General features: G+C 39.1%; 1 protein-coding gene across 7 annotated transcripts in view; it reads left to right on the forward strand.

Moving 5' to 3' along the window:
* mtmr4 (myotubularin related protein 4) overlaps window positions 1-17,906 on the forward strand; it is an 84,951-nt gene that overhangs the window by 53,680 nt on the left and 13,365 nt on the right. For 6 of the 7 annotated variants that reach the window (XM_088088307.1, XM_088088311.1, XM_088088305.1 and 3 more), the window contains 9 exons: window positions 5,966-6,082; window positions 8,521-8,550; window positions 10,425-10,507; window positions 12,058-12,224; window positions 12,317-12,413; window positions 14,731-14,844; window positions 14,927-15,126; window positions 16,258-16,386; window positions 17,402-17,513. In XM_088088307.1, coding sequence (XP_087944433.1) covers window positions 5,966-6,082; window positions 8,521-8,550; window positions 10,425-10,507; window positions 12,058-12,224; window positions 12,317-12,413; window positions 14,731-14,844; window positions 14,927-15,126; window positions 16,258-16,386; window positions 17,402-17,513 — 1,049 coding nt within the window. The remainder of the gene's footprint in view (window positions 1-5,965; window positions 6,083-8,520; window positions 8,551-10,424; window positions 10,508-12,057; window positions 12,225-12,316; window positions 12,414-14,730; window positions 14,845-14,926; window positions 15,127-16,257; window positions 16,387-17,401; window positions 17,514-17,906) is intronic. The other variant, XM_088088306.1, reaches the window with a different exon arrangement.

A 17,906-nucleotide genomic window follows, 5' to 3' on the forward strand; every position in this document is an offset into this window, starting at 1 on the left:
TAGCCACCTAAAAATGACTCACACCTAGAATGGGATGTGGGGTTGTCCCTCTATTTTAACAATCAACCTATTTACATCGAACTGAGATTGTCCTTCTGCGGAGTCTGTCTCTATTGTCCGGTTGTGTCCTTTACTGTCCCACAAAAAAACAGCAGGAGTCACTGCAGAGGATAAAGAAGGGCAGCTGAGACACATTCAGCTCAGTCAAGTGAGAGGATTTGTAAGTGTATTCCAGGGTGAAGATGCCGGTAGCAAAATTGTGATGGACAACTTGCGCTGTGCCTCTCATGGTGCTGAGTTTGTGCTCTCTGGCTGTCTGGTGCTTAATGGAGCCGAGCATCATGTGTCTGGAGAGGTGGACAAAGGAAAGGTGGAGGGGTCGGCCCGGCCCGGGGTCACGATCTGATGTTTCTGTTTTTATGGTTTTTAACTGAACCATGTTTCCACTCGGGTTGCAGTTAACAGCAGGAAGATTCAGCCTGGTCAAAAGTGTTGTTTTTATATTCCTCTGTGTATTATGGCATCGTGTTTTCAGGTTGTCTGTCCATTCTTTTAAAGGCAATATCTCAAGAGCTCCATGAGAGGTTTTCTTCAAATTTGGCACAAACATCTACTTGTACTTTCAGATTAACTGATGAGATTTTGGTTAACACAGTCAAAGGTCAAGGTCACTGTAATCTTGTCTGTCTCATTCTTGTGAATGGGATATCTCAAAATCGCCTTGAGGAATTTTCTTAGAGCTTGGCACAAACTTTCAGTTTGACCAATTAGATTTTGGTGGTCAAAGGTCAAGGTCACAGTGAAATCGCATCTGTCTCATTCTTATCAGTGTGATTTGTCATGGACACCCTGAGGGAATGTCTTTAAATTTGTCACAAACATCACTTGGACTCAAGGATGAGCTGATAAGATTTTGGTGGTCAAAGGTCAAAGGTGATGCTCACTGTGACCTCATCATTCTCATTCTTGTTAACACAATATCTCAAGAACACCTTGAGGAAATTACTTTACATTTGGCACAAATGAGACATATGTGGACTTATTGATAAGTTGATGGCTTCGAGGGAGTTTCCTTAAATTTGTCTCATATGTCGATTCGGACTTAAGGGTTTATTGATTGGATTTTGGTGGTCAAAGGTCAAGGTCACTGTGCTTGCATCTGTCTCATTCTTGTGCAAAAGATATCTCATGAACTCCTTGAGGGAACTTCTTTAAATTTGGCACAAATGTTCACTTGGACTGTGAAATATTCTCACTTTTCACTCACATGGATGTAAACTACAACTGTTACACAGCAGCATTCAGTTGTGTGGCTGTATTTCTAGTTTATTATAAACGTCAATATCAGTTTTATTTCCTGCGAAGCATTCTGAGAAGACTGTAGCATTAATTTGAGGAACCAGAAGGAATAGATAAACACTGTTCCCATTTTCGGTTTCTACTCTTCGCTCCCCTCCCCCTGCTTTCACACATCCAGTTCCTCATTGTCGCTTCTTTCATGTTTCTCGCTCTGTGCAGGCTATCCCATGATAGTTTCTCTGACAGCTGATGTCTCTTACCACAACCCTCCTGCAGGCAAATTACAGGCATTCCTTACCCCACTTTATTTATTACCCTGCTGCTGCCTACTCTGTGTGTGTGTGTGTGTGTGTGTGTGTGTGTGTGTGTGTGTGTGTGTGTGTGTGTGTGTGTGCAAGCCGCGGTGCATGCTTGCAGTTGTGCGTGTGCACACGTGCATGTCCTCACAGGCAGCCTGCTTGAACCGGAAGTCACGACTCAAAAGTCAGAGAGTGTTATTCACGGGTCTTTCTGCTCTCTCACTCTCTCTCTTGAATATTTCTGCAGCTGAAGGCTTCGAGAGGAAACGTGACACAGTATCTTCTGCTGCACTTGCTGGCTGCTGGTGACTCATGCACCTACTTTTGGAGCACAGCTTGTTTAATGCAGCTCCCGGTCCGTGCAGCATGTTAACTCTGGCTCTCTCAGCAGGACGTGTTCGCTCTCTTGCACAGCAGAGCAGCACACGGTGGCTGCACGCTCCCATTTCTGCTGCTCTTGAGGGAATATTTAATGCAAATTTGCTCCATCCTGACTCATGAAGAATCCAAAAATGCTTTAGGTTCTCGTTTTCTCTCCTATTTTGTATACAGTGAAACTCGATCTACAGCTTTTTTTCTGTCACGGTCAACAACTCCAGAGTGTTCAGCTGTGTTTTAGTGCCTCCCTCTTAAATGCATTTGCATTACAGAGGTAAAGCTTTGCTAAATGCATGTAAAAATTGCCAGCTTTTAGATCAGGGTTTGTACAATCATGAAGACCTGGAAAAGTCACAGTATTGGCAAATAGCAATTTACAGGCCTTGAAAAATTTTGGAAAACTAAATATACCCTAGGAGTTTTGGAAAGGTCATGGAAACCTGTTTCACACACCTGTAAAATAACACATGATGTGTTCAAGGACTGTCGGAAAATGAAACCTAATAATGATTTCTGTTTTAGCAGTTTTAGTCTGTGGTAAATAGTGTAATTTTGTTATTTTCTTCAAAAGTTTCCTTTTTTTTTAAAATTGGCAAATTGTTTTTTTATCTTCAAAGATTGCCAAGATTTTTAAAGTTGCCAAAAGTAAAATAAATAAATAAATAAATAAAAATTTAAAAAATCACCAAAAATTGCCAAAAATGTTTCTTTGAAAATAACCAAAAAAAATTTAAAAAAAAAATAATGTTACCAAACCATTTTATTCAAAACATGCCAAAAATAAAAAAACAATTTTTTAAAAAAATATATAGTTTAAAGAAAACATGCCCTCCAAACCTGCCAGCCTGGATTGCATGTTTTCTTTAATTTTTAAAATTATTTTATAGATATATCCCCCTCCCCTAAGCCAAAACAAATACTACAAGTCCCTCCCCAGTGCTTAAAAAAATGATTGACAAGCCTCCCCTTCTCTGCTCCGCCCCCTTCCCTCTCATAAATAACAAACAATCCCTTAGATAAATTTAGATATTTATGCCTTATTCTGTTCTGAGTTCATTATTTTTCGAGAATGTATGTTACACATTTGTTTTGTTTGTTCTTTTACATTTGCCTGAGTCACAGAAAAGTCATGGAAATCTTTTGGTAAAAATGTATATGATTCCTGTTAGATATTACATTTTTTGGAAGTCCCGGCGCAGAGTGTCAGGGGGCTGGCTGCCTATATTTGGCTCTGTTGGTGTGTGCATGCAGAGTACTACGTGCTCCATTTCCCAGGTTAAGCTGTACTCTTTCCCTCATCGTGCTTCCTGTCCCGACTCGTGCTCACATTTTCAGTTGGAGACGAGCGACAGCAGGTGCAGCGATAAATGTCAGGGTCAACAATCTGATGCGATGACAGCTTTGACCTTGTGCCAAGCGACAATATCCCTTTTGAAAAGTCAGAAATGGTCGTTTTATGTTATATTATTATATGCACCGTCTCCATTTTGTTAAGCCGGTGGAGTCCGTGTGGTGTTTGTGGGTCCGTCCATCACATCCGGCCGGCTCTGTGCGCTAACTAAGGCTGTGCTTTTAACCGTGCTGGCTAATGTTATTTCAAGTAAGCCTGATTTTCTGACATCTTACCATAATCCCCCATCTGCCCCGCTACATGTCCTCTTTTTACATGCACCACTGGGTCCTTCTCTGCGTGACTCAGCAATGCATGCTAATGCAGGATGAGGTAATGTTGTCTCTAAGCAACACTGTTGTCCTCACTACCGGCAACTAAACAACGAGACCTGGGTCGCAATCCGCAGTCCCCAGTGACCGGGACTATGTGAAAGCAGCCAGAGCTAAAATCGGTGCATGCAGGCGATCGTCACACAGAAGTGATGAATCAGAGAAAGTCAAGTATGAGGAGGTTTTATGTAGGATGTAACACAATCCTTAATTTGTCAGATGGGACAGAATTATGTCCAAGTGGACACACCAGCCAGAGGACATGTTTTATGAAAGGTGTTGGGAAATTATTTTAAAAGGACATTTTATGCTTTTTCTTGTTTTCTGTCCACTATATAATTTCACAATTTGGATGTTTGTGTAAATAAATATGGCAAACGTTTTTAAAAAATTGTGTAAACATATGTAAATGTGATCCCTGTGAGAAAAAAAACTTTTTATGTCTCCGTGCCGACGGTAGCCGAGGCGGGAGACATTATGTTTTCAGGTTTCCCATCCGCCCATTTTTGTGCATGGGATATCTTAGGAAGGCCTTGAGGGAATTTCTTCAAATTTAGCACAAACATCCACTTGGACTCAAGGATGAAGTGATTAGTTTTTGGTGGTGATAGGTCAAAGGTCAAGGTCACTGTGACCCTGTCTGTCTCATTCTTGTAAACACAACATCTCAAAAACACCTAGAGGGAATTCCTTCAAATTCGGCACAAATGTTCAAGTGGACTCAACGATGAGCTGCTTAGATTTTGGTAGTTAAAGGTTAAGGTCACCATAACCTTGTCGCATTTGTCGCATTCTCGTGAACATGAAATCTTAAAGTATTTTCTCAAATTAGGCACAAATGTTCACTTGGACTGTGTTGATTGGAGAGCACAAACATCCACTTGGACTCAAGGATGAACTGATTAGATTTTGGTGGTCATAGGTCAAAGGTCAAGGTCACTGTGACCTTATCTGTCTCATTCTTGTGAACGTGATAGCTCCAGAACGCCTTGAGGAAATTTCTTCAAATTTAGTCCAAAGGTTCACTTGGACTGAAGAATGAACTGCTCAGATTTTGGTGGTCAAAGGTCAAGGTCGCTGTGACCTTGTGTGTCTCATTGTTGTGACATGTTTTTTAAGTGTAACTTTACTGGTGCAGCGGCGGCATACGCGTGGTGGCAAATCTAATTCTTTCATATTTAAACCTATATCAGTATTATCTTGAACAGTATGATATGGCTCACCTGTGGCCTTCATCTTTACACAACCTTGTGTTCTGGTAACGGTAGCCGTGTATTTCTTCCATGCGGTTGTCTATTAAAGCTGATGCCCTGCCTCTCAGTGAAATGAAGAATGTTTTCTATTTACCTCTGCTGGAAACTAATTATCTTAATGTTTGGGTCTGGCTGCAGCCAGAGCCCGGCCTTGGCCTTGCTGTAATAAAATGGGTACCAGTAAGAATGTTAATGGACAGTTTGGGATCTGTCAGTGTGCCGTCAGCGCTGGTGCAGACAGCGTCCCTCCCAGCGCTGCCTCTTGTCTGCCTGCTCATTCAGGCTCACCGACAAGCCCTCTGAGCTCACAAAGGTCCCTCTGTAAAACTACTATGTGCTAATTGGACGGCTGCACATGCACACTGTGTCCCCCGTGTCCCCTCTTTTTGTCATATCTGTAATGTCGCTCTGTCCGCATACTGGGAGACAGCACAAACTTGATGGTTAAAAAAAAAAGTCAGTACTGGTGCCAATACGAGTTTCAGTAACAGCACCAGAATAATCCATTCGATATTTCTCCTGTAGGAATCTAATCTAATCTTTACATTTTGTGTGTGCTTAACCCCTTCTTAACCCTTTAACACCTAAGTTAAAGTCAGTTGTAAATTTCAGAAAAAAATGTTTTTTGTAGCACTTTCCTGAGGTTTTTTTTTTTTTCTTTCTTTGCTGTTTTTCAGGTAATTTTCTTGTAACTTTTTTACTAATTTTTTGCTAATTTTTTGATGCATTCTCATTATTTTCTTCCCACATTTCTGAAAGAAATCATGCCAATTTTCTCTGGTATCAAAGGGTTAAACAAAGCCAAAGTGCCTCGTACAGCAAAACTGAGACAACACAAACGAAAAAACACATGAATGAACTTATTCACTCAAAGTACAAATATAAATAAATAATGATATAAATGAGGATGTTCAGATTATAGTTCCAGTTCATACAATGAAGCCTGAGAATAACATGTAGTTCTGTGTTTGCTGCTTAAATTTAAAACAGTCTGGTTGTTTTGTGTCTCTGCAGGTGCCATTCGCAGTTCTTCAGGGGGAAGGGGTGGAATATCTCGGCTGCGCCGATGAAGCCGTCATTGCCATTTCCAACTACAGGCTCCACATCAAGTTCAAGGACTCTGTCATCAACGTGAGTGCACGTTTCCTGTTTTTTATTAGCTATTTTAATGCTCACCTCACCATGTGCAAAGGTCCCACCAAACAAATGCACCAGTTCGCCGAGGCACCATCGATACAGTCTGGGCTCAGCGTCGAACTCTGATTGCAAACGCTTTAAGGAAATGGTAACAACCCTGAGCATTTTTTATGAGATGTCATGAGAACCGACATGTAGAAAAAATCAAAAAAAGAAGAAATTACCTAAAAATTAGCAAGAAATTATTAAAAAGTACAAGAAAATCACCTGAAAACAAGTAAAAAGAGTTTAAAAAACGCAAATGACCCGGAAATAGTGCTTAAAAATAATAATTTGTATCAAAACATAATTTTAAATATGTCATTTTGTTTATTTCTCCCTAGCTTTTTTCTTTTCCCCAGACATTTTTCCTAGCTTTTTAAAAAATATTTTTTTACCTACTTATTTCTGAAATGAAACATTAGCAAGCAATTAGTAAAAAGTTACCTTAAAATTAGCCAAAAAAAGGATAAGTTAAAAAACAAAACAAAAAAAATCGTAAATAATAATTTTGAAGATGAAATTATGATGAATATTAATGTAGTTTTCTGGGCAGTTTTGCCCAACTTTGAAAAAAAATCTACTAAAACTAAATCTGCTCATTTCTGAAATGACCCCAAAATTAGCAAGCAAGTAAAAATCAGCAAAAAACAACAAAAAACAGGAAAGTTTAAAAATATAGAAAAGGTAATGAAAAATAATAAAATAAGAATAAAATAATAAAAAAACAATTTTTGATATCAAAGAAGGAAAATTATCAATATAGTATTGTGGACATTGTTCCCTGGATTTTATTTATTTATTTTTATTCTACTGATTTTTGAAATTACCCTAAAATTAGCAAGAAATTAGTAAAAAGTACAAAGTTACCTAAAATTAGCAAATAATAAAAAATAAAATAAAAAAATAGGAAAGTTTAAAAAATAAAAAAGGTAATGAAAAATAATAAGAATTTAAATACCAAAGTATGATAACAATCAATTTACTTTTCTGGCCGTTTTTCCCAAGTTTGTATTATTATTTTATTTTAAATCTACTAATTTCAGAAATTACCCCAAAATGTGCAAGGGATTACTAAAAGATATACAGTTATCTGAAAATTAGCAAAAAACAAAACAAACAAAACAGGAAAGTTTAAAAAGAACAAAAGAGGAATAAAAAATAATGAATAATACTTTTAAATATCAAATTTTTCTCCAGCTTTAAGGGGAAAGTTTCTTGCAAGTTGTTGGACATTTCTTGCTCAGTTGTTCGCTGTCTTTTTTTAGTTTTTGAAAGAAATCACACCGCTTTGCTCAGGCGTCAAAGGTTTAAATGCTCGTGAAAGGCGTCTGAAAGCAGCACAAGAAAAGTGATGTTTCTCCAGATTTCAGGGTGTTAATGGGATTTTTTTCATTGACCGCCACATTTCTGGTATTTTGGTTTTCCTGTGCGAGACTGCTTCAGTCCAAATGGCTCGAGTGTCTGTGATCACTCCTGCTGCAGTAATGCGACAGCAGCAGAGAAAAGCATATAACGTGCAGTTTGGAAGCACGCAGGCTTTTCCCCTCTCCCCCATATAAACACATAATTGTGCTAAGCAGGCTAATAAACCTGCGAGTGTTCAACACGGGGTCCCCCGTAAAGCCGCGCTCGTCATCCTGGTGTAGTTGGCGTGAAGTTGTTTGCACCGAGGCTGTGACCACAGGAGCGTCGGGCCCTCTGATCTCCAGGCGGCAGAGGTTTAATGTGACATCCAGGCTCCGAGGGCCCGGCCCCCGCTGGCACCGATGTCCACCAGCTGACGTCAGACCTTACTCAAACACAAACGGGCCAATTGTTTGCGTTCGCTGGCAGCGAAATTCCTCCTCCTCCTCCTCCTCCTCCTCCTCCTCCTCCTCTCCCAAATCCCAGTCATCTTTTCCAGACGGATTCTGGAGGATGACAGGGGTTTGAAAAAGAAGAAGGTGAGCGCACAGGATGTTCAGGACGCCGCTTCACCTCCACTTATTTTAGCAGAGGAGGAGGTCAGAGGAAGAATCGAGAGTCCTGCCTTGACCCCGGCAGCACCGATGAACTCTGTATGAAGCCAAAATTTAAGCAACCTCACTCCCCCCTTCCCCCTTTCTTTCACAACTCACCCCCTTACATCTGAGCTGTTTTCTTGCCCTTTGCTCCCGTCCGTGTTTGTCTTTCTCCATGATTTCCATTCGGTCATGTGATCCTGCAAGTAGCACACTCAGTTATCTTTCACCTGTCAACCTGTTTGATATTTCTTTCCTTTTTTTAATTTCCTTTCGTTTGTTGAATTATTTTGGTTTAATAGTTTTTCCATTTCCTCCTGTCTTGTGTCCTCTCCCTCTCTCTGTGTGTGTGTGTGTGTGTGTGTGCTCCATGTTGTCACTGTGTTTTAGACCTACCCAGGTGTGGACAATGAGATATCTGTGAGTACCAGATGATAAAAACACCACCCTCTGCCACCGTCTAGACGGCTTAACCCGCGATACTCTGCCTGCTTTGCATGAGGGACACTTTTACAAAATGACAGGAGGCCAGGCGCAGCAGCTCATACATGTTTATGGGATTGTAGGACATTTGTAGGATTTAAAGATGTTTCCAGGATTTCAGGACATTTCTATGATTTCAGGACATTTCTAGGATTATAGGATGTGTCAAGGAATTAGGACGTTTCTAGGATTTTAGGACATTTCTCAGATTTTATAAGGTTGCTTGAATTTAGAACGTTTCTTTGATTGTAGGACATTTCTAGGATTTCAGGACATTTTTTGGATTTTGGGATGTTTCTCTGATTTTAGAACATTTCTATGATTTTAGGGCGTTGTAGGATTTAAGGAACGTGTCTAAGACCGTAGGACGTTGCTAGGATTTTAGAACGTTTTTCGGGTTTTAGAATGTTTCTTGGATTTTAGGACATTTCTAAGATTTTAGGACATTTGTAGGCTTTCTGCACATTTCTAAGATTATAGGACGTTTCGAGGATTTTAGGATGTTTTTTGTTTTTTAGGACATTTCAAGGATTTTAAGATGTTCATAGGACATTTTTTTTCAGGACAATTTTTTTCAGGACAATTTTTTTCAGGACATTTAGGACATGTAGGCCATGATGTTTACAGGATTTTAGGAAATATCTTGGATTTTAGGACGTTACTAAGATAGTAGGACGTTACAAGAATTTTAGGACATTTCTAGGATTGCAGATGTTTGCAGCTCACAATCTGCTCACAGAATGATGTAAAAAGAAGAAATATTTCATTTATTAAAACAAGAGTTTGTAGGGCTGCAACAACGAAGCGATAAAATCGATTATAATAGATTATTAAATGTGTTGGCAACGAATAAGATTATCGATTTGTTGTGTCGCGCGATTATTACGTCCCTTGCTGTGGACTGTTTACGTCACATGCAGGTGGGAGAAGCCGGTGTTTTGAAGAGGCATGGCGGAGGCAGAGAGGATGTTTCGTACGAAATCTTCACAAGTTTGGGAGCCCTTCATGTTACGCAAAACAAGGAAGTGTTTTGGCTGCTAAATATGTAAAAGTGACACAGCACGCGAGCATGGATGTGTTATAGTGAAGTCTGTGCATGATGGTTATGACGTCGCGTCTAAAACGAAAGTGAGGAGGAGAGCTTAACGTCAGGTAAATCTCAACCAAAAAAACACGTATGTTCAGGTTTAAAGTAATAAAGACAGCTCAGCGATGTTCAAGCAGCCGCCTGTTTGTGCACTTTTTGCACTGTTGCCAGTGATTTTAACATTTTTTAACAAAGTGATGGAAGAAGATATGCTTATTTTGTTATTATTTCCATTTTTATTTATTCTTTAAAATCCAATTCATCAATTAATCGAAAAAATAATCTACCAATTATCAAAATAATCGTTAGTTGCAGCCCTTGTATTTTGTTTTGCTGTAGTATTAAACCACATGTGCTGTTATCACCAGCAGAGAAGAGGTGTTTCTTATTCATGCAGGGTGCACACAGCGCTGTTTCGTAAAGGTTTGACCAGAAGTGAAGTGTGATTTTTGTAAATCTTAGCAGCGACTTCGTTAACACCTCAGTCCACACAGGATGAAGGAAAGCAGAACAGACAAAATCCACAAAATCCAGGTTTATATTTGCTGTTTGGTAACAGATTTCTTCAGATGAGGCCTTCCTCTGCTCTGCAGCGCTCTGCGTGTTTGCATCCTGGACTCAGTCTGTTCTGGACCAGAGGGTGGTAACCTCCCTGCAGATGTGCTGCCTGCTCCGCCAGCGGGCCGTCATGCTGATCACACCTGCGCTCTGTCTCCCCCTACAGGTGCCTCTGAGGCTCATAGAGAGCGTGGAGAGCAGAGATATGTTCCAGCTGCACATCATCTGCAAAGACTCCAAAGTTGTGAGGTACAGTAAAGAGCTCGCTCCACACCTGAGGCCGCCACATTAACCCTGCAGACAGACTGATGCTGTTATTAAATACACTGCCGTGGTCTTATGAATGAATAATACAGTTCAAGTCTGTCAGGAGAGAATTTATACCCACTGCACACACACACGCTACCACGCTTAAACACTAATCAATATTCCCAGGTGGAGAGGGTTACAACTCTTACACCACTGATAACATTATGTTAATGTAATTCTAATGGTATTCTAGCTCTGTCCTTTCCTCTGCTCCTGCATTACTCCACATCACTGATTATGGGGGAGGGGTGTGACATATTATGTCATTCACAGTAATGCAGGTATAATATTTAAGATAAGATAAGACAGAACTTTATTAATCACAAAGGAAATTCTTGTGCCAGATTGCTCCAAAAATACAGTAGCAGAAAGACGATATGATAAGAAAAATTCATATCATGATATTGGCAATATTTTGACTTTTTTATACATACATGTACTTGTAAAATTCAGGGGTAGATTTTTTTATTGTATTTTATTTTTTTAGTTTATAGTCTTGCTTTTATATGATACTCCCTTTTTATTTCTTCTTTTATTTTTTATTTAATTTATGGGTTTTTTTAAAATTTTTTATTAGGTTCCTTGATGTGATGCTCTCTTTTTATTTCTTTTATTATTTTTTTTATTTTATGCACTTGATTTTATGTGATGCTTTCTTTTTATTTCATCTTTTTATTTTCATGTTATCTTATCATTTTAAAGATTTGCTTTTATGTGATGTTTTCTTTTATTTATTTTATTTATTTTCTATTTTATGGACTTGCTTTTATGTGATGCTGTCTTATTATTTTGTCTTTTTGTTTCAGATTTTTTTTCTTTTTTTTATTTTAAGGATTTGCTTTTATGTGATGTTCTCTTTTTATTTCTTTTATTTCTTTTCATTTTATAGACTTGCTTTTATGTGATGTTGTCTTTCTATTTGGTCTTTTTATTTAATCTGTTTACTTTTATTTTTATTTTATAGATTGAATTATTTGATTTTCTCTTATTTAATTTATATGTTTTTTCTTGTATTTCTTTTTCAATTTTTTTGGTCTATTTTCCTTTTTCAACTTATGTGTTATCTATTTTGTTTCCTTTAATTTGTGGTTTTATTGCTTTTATCATTTCTGTTTTTGTTTTTGGTCTATTTCTTTGTATTACTTTATATTGACATTTTACATTATTTTTTCCTCTGGTTTTAAATTTATCCTAACTCTACCCTAGTTTCATCTCACTTGTGTTGTTTTCAATTGAAGGATTCTGGATAGCGTGTCTGCGGGTGCTTAAAAAGTCTTTAAAAAATTCAGTTAAATTTTATGAATATAAAGCCTTAAAAGTCAGTAAACCGTATTAAATAAAAATCCGTGAGGTCTTAATCACCACAAATGTCAAACATTCGAAGACATGACTTTTTCTTGTTTCCCCTCTCGGTCCCCGCTGTGTGAAGCTGTGATGAGATATTTTGTTGTTGGAGATTGTTCATCTTTTTAACGCTCGGTTCTCCACAGATGCCACTTTGCAACGTTCAAGCAATGCCAGGAGTGGGTCAAGCGTCTGAACCGGGCCATCGCTCACCCGGCGCGGCTGGAGGACCTGTTCGCCCTGGCGTATCACGCCTGGTGTCTGGGAGGCAGCGCTGATGACGAGGACCAGCACGTTCATCTCTGTCGCCCAGGTCTGTGCTCACAGACAACCAAGACTGAACCTAAGGTTTTCTTATTTTGTTAAAATGCAGCTAAAACAGTTTTCTCTCTCGATGCGTTTCAGGTGATCACGTGCGTCAGAGGATGGAGATGGAGGTGAAGAGGATGGGCTTCGACACGCAGAACGTCTGGAGAGTGTCCGACATAAACTGCAACTTCAAGTATGTCACAGATAAACAGGGTTCATACACAGTTTTACCAGCACATTTCCAGGACATTTCCAGGACTTTTTAAAGATCATACATCCTCTGAAACAACCACCGATACTCCTTATCGGTTCTTTATTTTAATTTAAAAAAAATTTGGTGATTTTTAAAAAAAAAAATGTATTTTTTCTTCCTTTCTTTATTTTGGTGATCTTCAAAATAAGATGGGTGATTTGGGTGAAATGGGTGAAAAAATGGTTTTATTTAAAAATTTAAGGTTTTGAACGCACATTTCCCTTAAATAAGTTTGGACACTTTTTCTTTCTTTTTTTTTTTTTCTTACAGAAAACCTTTTTTTTATTCTTTAGCAAGGATTGGTTTCGAAGGCATGTTTTCTTTAAAGATGTTGGCAACTTAAAAAAAACAAAAAAAACCCTGGCATTTTAAAAGTGATCATTTTGACAATATTTTTCTTTCTTTAAAAATGTTGGTTTTTGATTACATTTTTTAAAAATGTTATTTTGGTGGGTTTTTTTTTTACAGAAAAACGTTTTTTAAAAATGTTTTTCTTTGATCATCTTTGGTTTGGAAAGCATGGTGTCTTAAATATAATCTGGCCTATTTTTTTTTTTTGTGATTTTTTTAAAGAATTAAAAATGGAGTCTGGTGGGTTTGGCGATAACAGTTTCGGGGTTGTTACTAGTTAAACAAAAATGATCTTACCCTTTAATATAAAGGTCTATCTCTGTAAGGATCCTCTCGCTCTCCCTCAGTACTGGACCAATTTCAAAAATTATTGTTCCCATTTGAGACAAAAAAATAAGGTCCAGGTTGAAAAATGCCAAACTTACCCTTTAACATACGTATGTATACACATATCATTATAGTACATATTCAAGCAAAAACAATGTGGTGTTGTGTCTGTGTACCTGTTTGTCCCACTCCTCTGTCCCCTGCACTGTCTGGACAAATAAACAATAAAAAAAAGGCCAGTCTGCTTGGAGGGCCCAAGAGAGCACATCCTGCTGAGGGAGAAAGACACACAGGACAACTGGCTAATTAAACAAGCCGCAGCCTGCTGAGGCCCATGACTCAGCACAGTGTTTCACACACACACACACACACACACACACACACACACACACACACACACACTGTCTGTCTCCCCTTCACTCCTCAGACAGTCAGCAGGTGAGCAGACATCGAGGAAAGTATCGTGAGCGAGGAGGAGAGCAGATGGAGTCGGGCTGCAGCGCTCTGTAATTTGTTCTCTGCCAGAGCCGAGCGTTCTCGATGAGAGAAGCGTGACCCTGAAAACCGGAACATTTGTGTTTTGTCTACGAGTGTTGTTTGCTGCAGCTCATAGCACTACTTTGTCTCGGTTTGTTTTGTCTTTTTTCTCACTGAAAGATTCTTGTTGCTAGCTTTTATCTTAAGTCAGCCCCTGTGTACCTGCAAACAGGGTTCCCACAGTCGTGGAGTACAGTTTTGGAAAGGTCATAAGATTTTGTTGCCTGTAATTAAATTTTTGCAGCGATTGTCCATTCATAGACCCAAAGAGCCGCAAAACAACCACAAACTAATGCAAAACGACCTCAAAAAGATGAAAGATGCAAAATGACCCCAAAGAGACAAGAGAGATTGCCAATTTGAGATCAAAACAACTCCAAATAGCCAAAAATAACCTCATAGAAATTCAAAACGAAGAAGAAGATACAAAATACCCCAAGATTTCAAACAACTGAAACGAGATGAAAAAACCCAAATCTCAGTCTCACAGAGACAGTCCCCAAAAGTGATGCAAAAAGACCCCAAGGATCTCAAAACAACCCTAAAATACAGAAATAACCTCAAAGAGAAGCAAAGGAGATGCAACGACCCTAAGAATTCAAAACTAGAGCCCCAGAGACAAAACATAACCTCAAAGAGATCCAAAACGACCCCAAAAGAATTCAAAAAACCCAAAGAGACACAAAAAACATTTCCCAAAAGTCATGCACAGTGACCCCGAAAATGATGCAAAATGACCTGCAAAGTCTGCAGTAGATGAATTTGGGGACCTAAAAAAAATTACTGTTGTTGTTGAGTTTTTCATCCACTCAGGAGGACAAAAAGACTTAAAAAAAAATAAAACTCTCTCAGGGTATTTGTCTTACACCTAGAACCTCGTTTCCCCAGTTTTTCTGTTATTGTGTTTCTTGGGAAAGGTGAAATGGTTTGGACGTGTATTCCCAGGATTCCTCTGGTGTTGGCTGTATGATGTTCGGAGAAATATAAACCGAATTTAAGTGTCCTCTCTGAAACAAACACGTCTTGTCCTTCCTGTCCACAGACTTTGTTCCAGCTACCCGCAGAAGCTGCTGGTTCCAATATGGATCACAGACAAGGAGCTGGAGAGTGTTGCTTCCTTCAGGTCCTGGAAGAGGATCCCTGTGGTGGTCTACAGGTGGGTTTTCACCTCTGTGCGCCCTCGGTTTGATTTTTAGGTCTGTGCTCGTGTTTTCTGACTGTGCGACCTTGAACTCCAGGCACCAGAAGAACGGGGCGGTGATCTCCCGCTGCAGCCAGCCGGAGATCAGCTGGTGGGGCTGGAGGAACACGGACGACGAGTACTTGGTGACATCCATCGCCAAAGCGTGTCAGATGGACGCCGGAGCCAAAGGCACCTGTGGCGCGCCAGCCTGCCGACAACGCGGGGAAGCTCCCGACTCCTCCGACAGCGATTTCGGTAAAACGTTTTGTTTTTATTGATTTGTATTTCGCATCGTCACTTTTAATGGATTCAGATTCATGCTGATTATGTGAAGATAATTTCCATTATTTACATTTCTCGTTTATTTTCTTTACTCCCAAAGTGGACAACCGACAGAAAATGATGCTAAACATAAAGTGCCAACTAATGAACTATTTTCAGTGATGCCTTCATACTTTTGGCTTGTTCAGCAAATACATTATCAACAATTGGTAGAGAATTAGGTAGCATTTAACCCTTTGAAACTTGGATAGACATCAATTTTCTGGTACACATTAAAACAATCAGTAAAATCTTTGAAACATGAGTAAATTGGTTGATTGATTTAAAAAAGGTAACAAGAAATGAAAAAATTTCCTACAGAGAGTGAGAGTTATTTAAAATCATATTTTAAAAATAAGGGGGGGATCCAGAAAAATATTATAATTTTCAAAACCTAATATTTAAAATTATTTTACTTTTTTTGTCGTTTGAATTTTTAGCAATTTTTTAAGGTTATTTTCTTGTTGTTTTTTAAATTTGATATTTAATTTGATTTTTTTTTTGCTTCCAGTCATTTTCTTGCATCTTTTTGCCAATTTCTGCAATTTTTTGTGTAATTTCTGGTCATGTTGCTTTTTGCCTTCATTGATTTTGAAAGAAATAAAACCAATTTTCTCAGGTTTCAAAGGGTAAATTAAGGGACTAAATACAACCCCTTTAGCTGTGCACGTCCTAAATGCACTTCAGACCACGAGCTACAGATTGTTTGAACAGAGTCCAATCTGTCAAATTACTGAGTACCTGAACAGGCTGACGTGCAGGTAACTGAGTGCAGACAGAGGTAGTTTAGTTGCAGCCTCACAGTAATTACTCGTCTGTCTCGGCGGTTGAGAGCAGGTCTCTTGACTTGTGATGGTTACTCGTCGCAGCTCTGTGGCGGTGTCATCAGGAGGAGATATTGATTTTCAGCGGGTTACAAATAAAGTCGGTTTCTGTTCATCATGTCTCTGGCACTTCTCTGATTGCCGCCTCCTGCTTTCACACTTTCTCTCTCCTCCTCTCCGCGGTAGTCCAATTCACATCGTGCCGTCCACTCAGTAAAAAATCACCCCTCTGTCTCTCCAGACTCCTCTCTGACCGGCGGCTCCGGCTGCGATGACAACACTGTGCCACAGAAGCTGCTGATTCTGGACGCTCGCTCTTACACCGCTGCAGTGGCCAACCGAGCCAAGGGCGGAGGCTGCGAGTGTGAAGGTGAGTGCGACCGAACATCCGAAAAGTCTGACAGAGGACCTGTTACTATTTTTTAGATACATGCTTGCAATTTTTCGTTTTCACGAAAACATGTTTACATGCTTCAGTGTTAAAAAAAACACCAAAAACAAACCCTGAATTAATTCTCCTGACACTGTCTGAGCTGGAACGCCTGTTTTCTACCGATGTCTGAATCACTCCAGTTTAGTCATTTTTAGTCTCTCTTTATTCGTCATTACTCGGCCTTCCACATTTAGTTGTCTCTACACCATCAATACAGCGTGGGAATAACTGCAACAGAGCAAAGTGGCACTTTATAGAGTAAAAAACCACCACTTTTGTCCAAAATGTTTCATCACAACAGGTGCTTACAAAATTTTGAACAACAGATTTATTTTATTTTATTTTATTTTATTTTATTTTATTTTATTTTATTTTATTTTATTTTATTTTATTTTATTTTATTTTATTTTGTTTTGTTTTGTTTTGTTTTGTTTTGTTTTGTTTTGTTTTATATTATTTTATTTTATTTTTACAGATCTAATGAATAAATAGCCTTTGGACATTAACAAATGGTCAGTTATAGTGCAGTTTTATACCGCTCGTTAATAGAGAAAAAAATTCTACGACACAATATTATGTCCTGTTATACCTAAGACATGAATACATAAAATAAATAAATAAAAAAATAATGTTAATGACTTAAATATATTTTATTGAAACTAAAAATGACAACATTCTGTAATTTTGGGGTTCACTATATAACTATTTTTAACCTTTACAACTAATCAAACACTGTCCTCACTGCTGATCTGTATCATAAAAAATCCTCATAACATAGCCTCGTAACCCCTTAACTCTTTTTAATCTTTATTGGTTAGGTGGAAATTAGAAAATCATTTATTCATTTATCCTGCATGTTTGTCTGAGATGATGAAATCACGCCTGTTTTTTTCGGGATACGTGTTGTTTTTGTCGTATGACCTTCATCACAGCTGTTTGTGTTTGTTGTCAGAGTACTACCCCAACTGTGAGGTGATGTTCATGGGGATGGCCAACATCCACGCCATCCGGAACAGCTTCCAGGCTCTGCGCACCGTCTGCAGTCAGATCCCCGATCCAGGAAAGTAAGTCGATCCGTTTGACCTTTTCTCTGCGAGCCGCTCTGCTCTCCCTCCCCCGGTTTTCACGGTCGCAGTAAGGCGACACCGCGCAGAGACGGGAACGCTGCCACAGTCCCCGGGCTGATTGTCTGTTTGTCCTGTGTGTGTTTGATGTGTGTGCGTGTGTGTTTGAGCAGCGTGTTTACATGTGTGACTGCATGTGTTACATGTGTGCTTGTATGAACAGTACATAGGTTGACCCGCTATGACGTCGCAGCGTGTTATTTTTGGGCTGGTTGTTATTCGGATGGAGGTGTGCGATGACACAGGGAGGCCTCCTCAGATGTAGGTCAGAGGGTTCCTCTTCCTAAACCATCAGCCCAGTAACACAGTCTGAGTTAACCCCGCGTAACCAGA

This window comes from Plectropomus leopardus, chromosome 15, assembly GCF_026936395.1.
Source record: "Plectropomus leopardus strain MGB_pleo_1.0 chromosome 15, ASM2693639v1, whole genome shotgun sequence".
NCBI classification, from domain to species: domain Eukaryota; kingdom Metazoa; phylum Chordata; class Actinopteri; order Perciformes; family Serranidae; genus Plectropomus; species Plectropomus leopardus.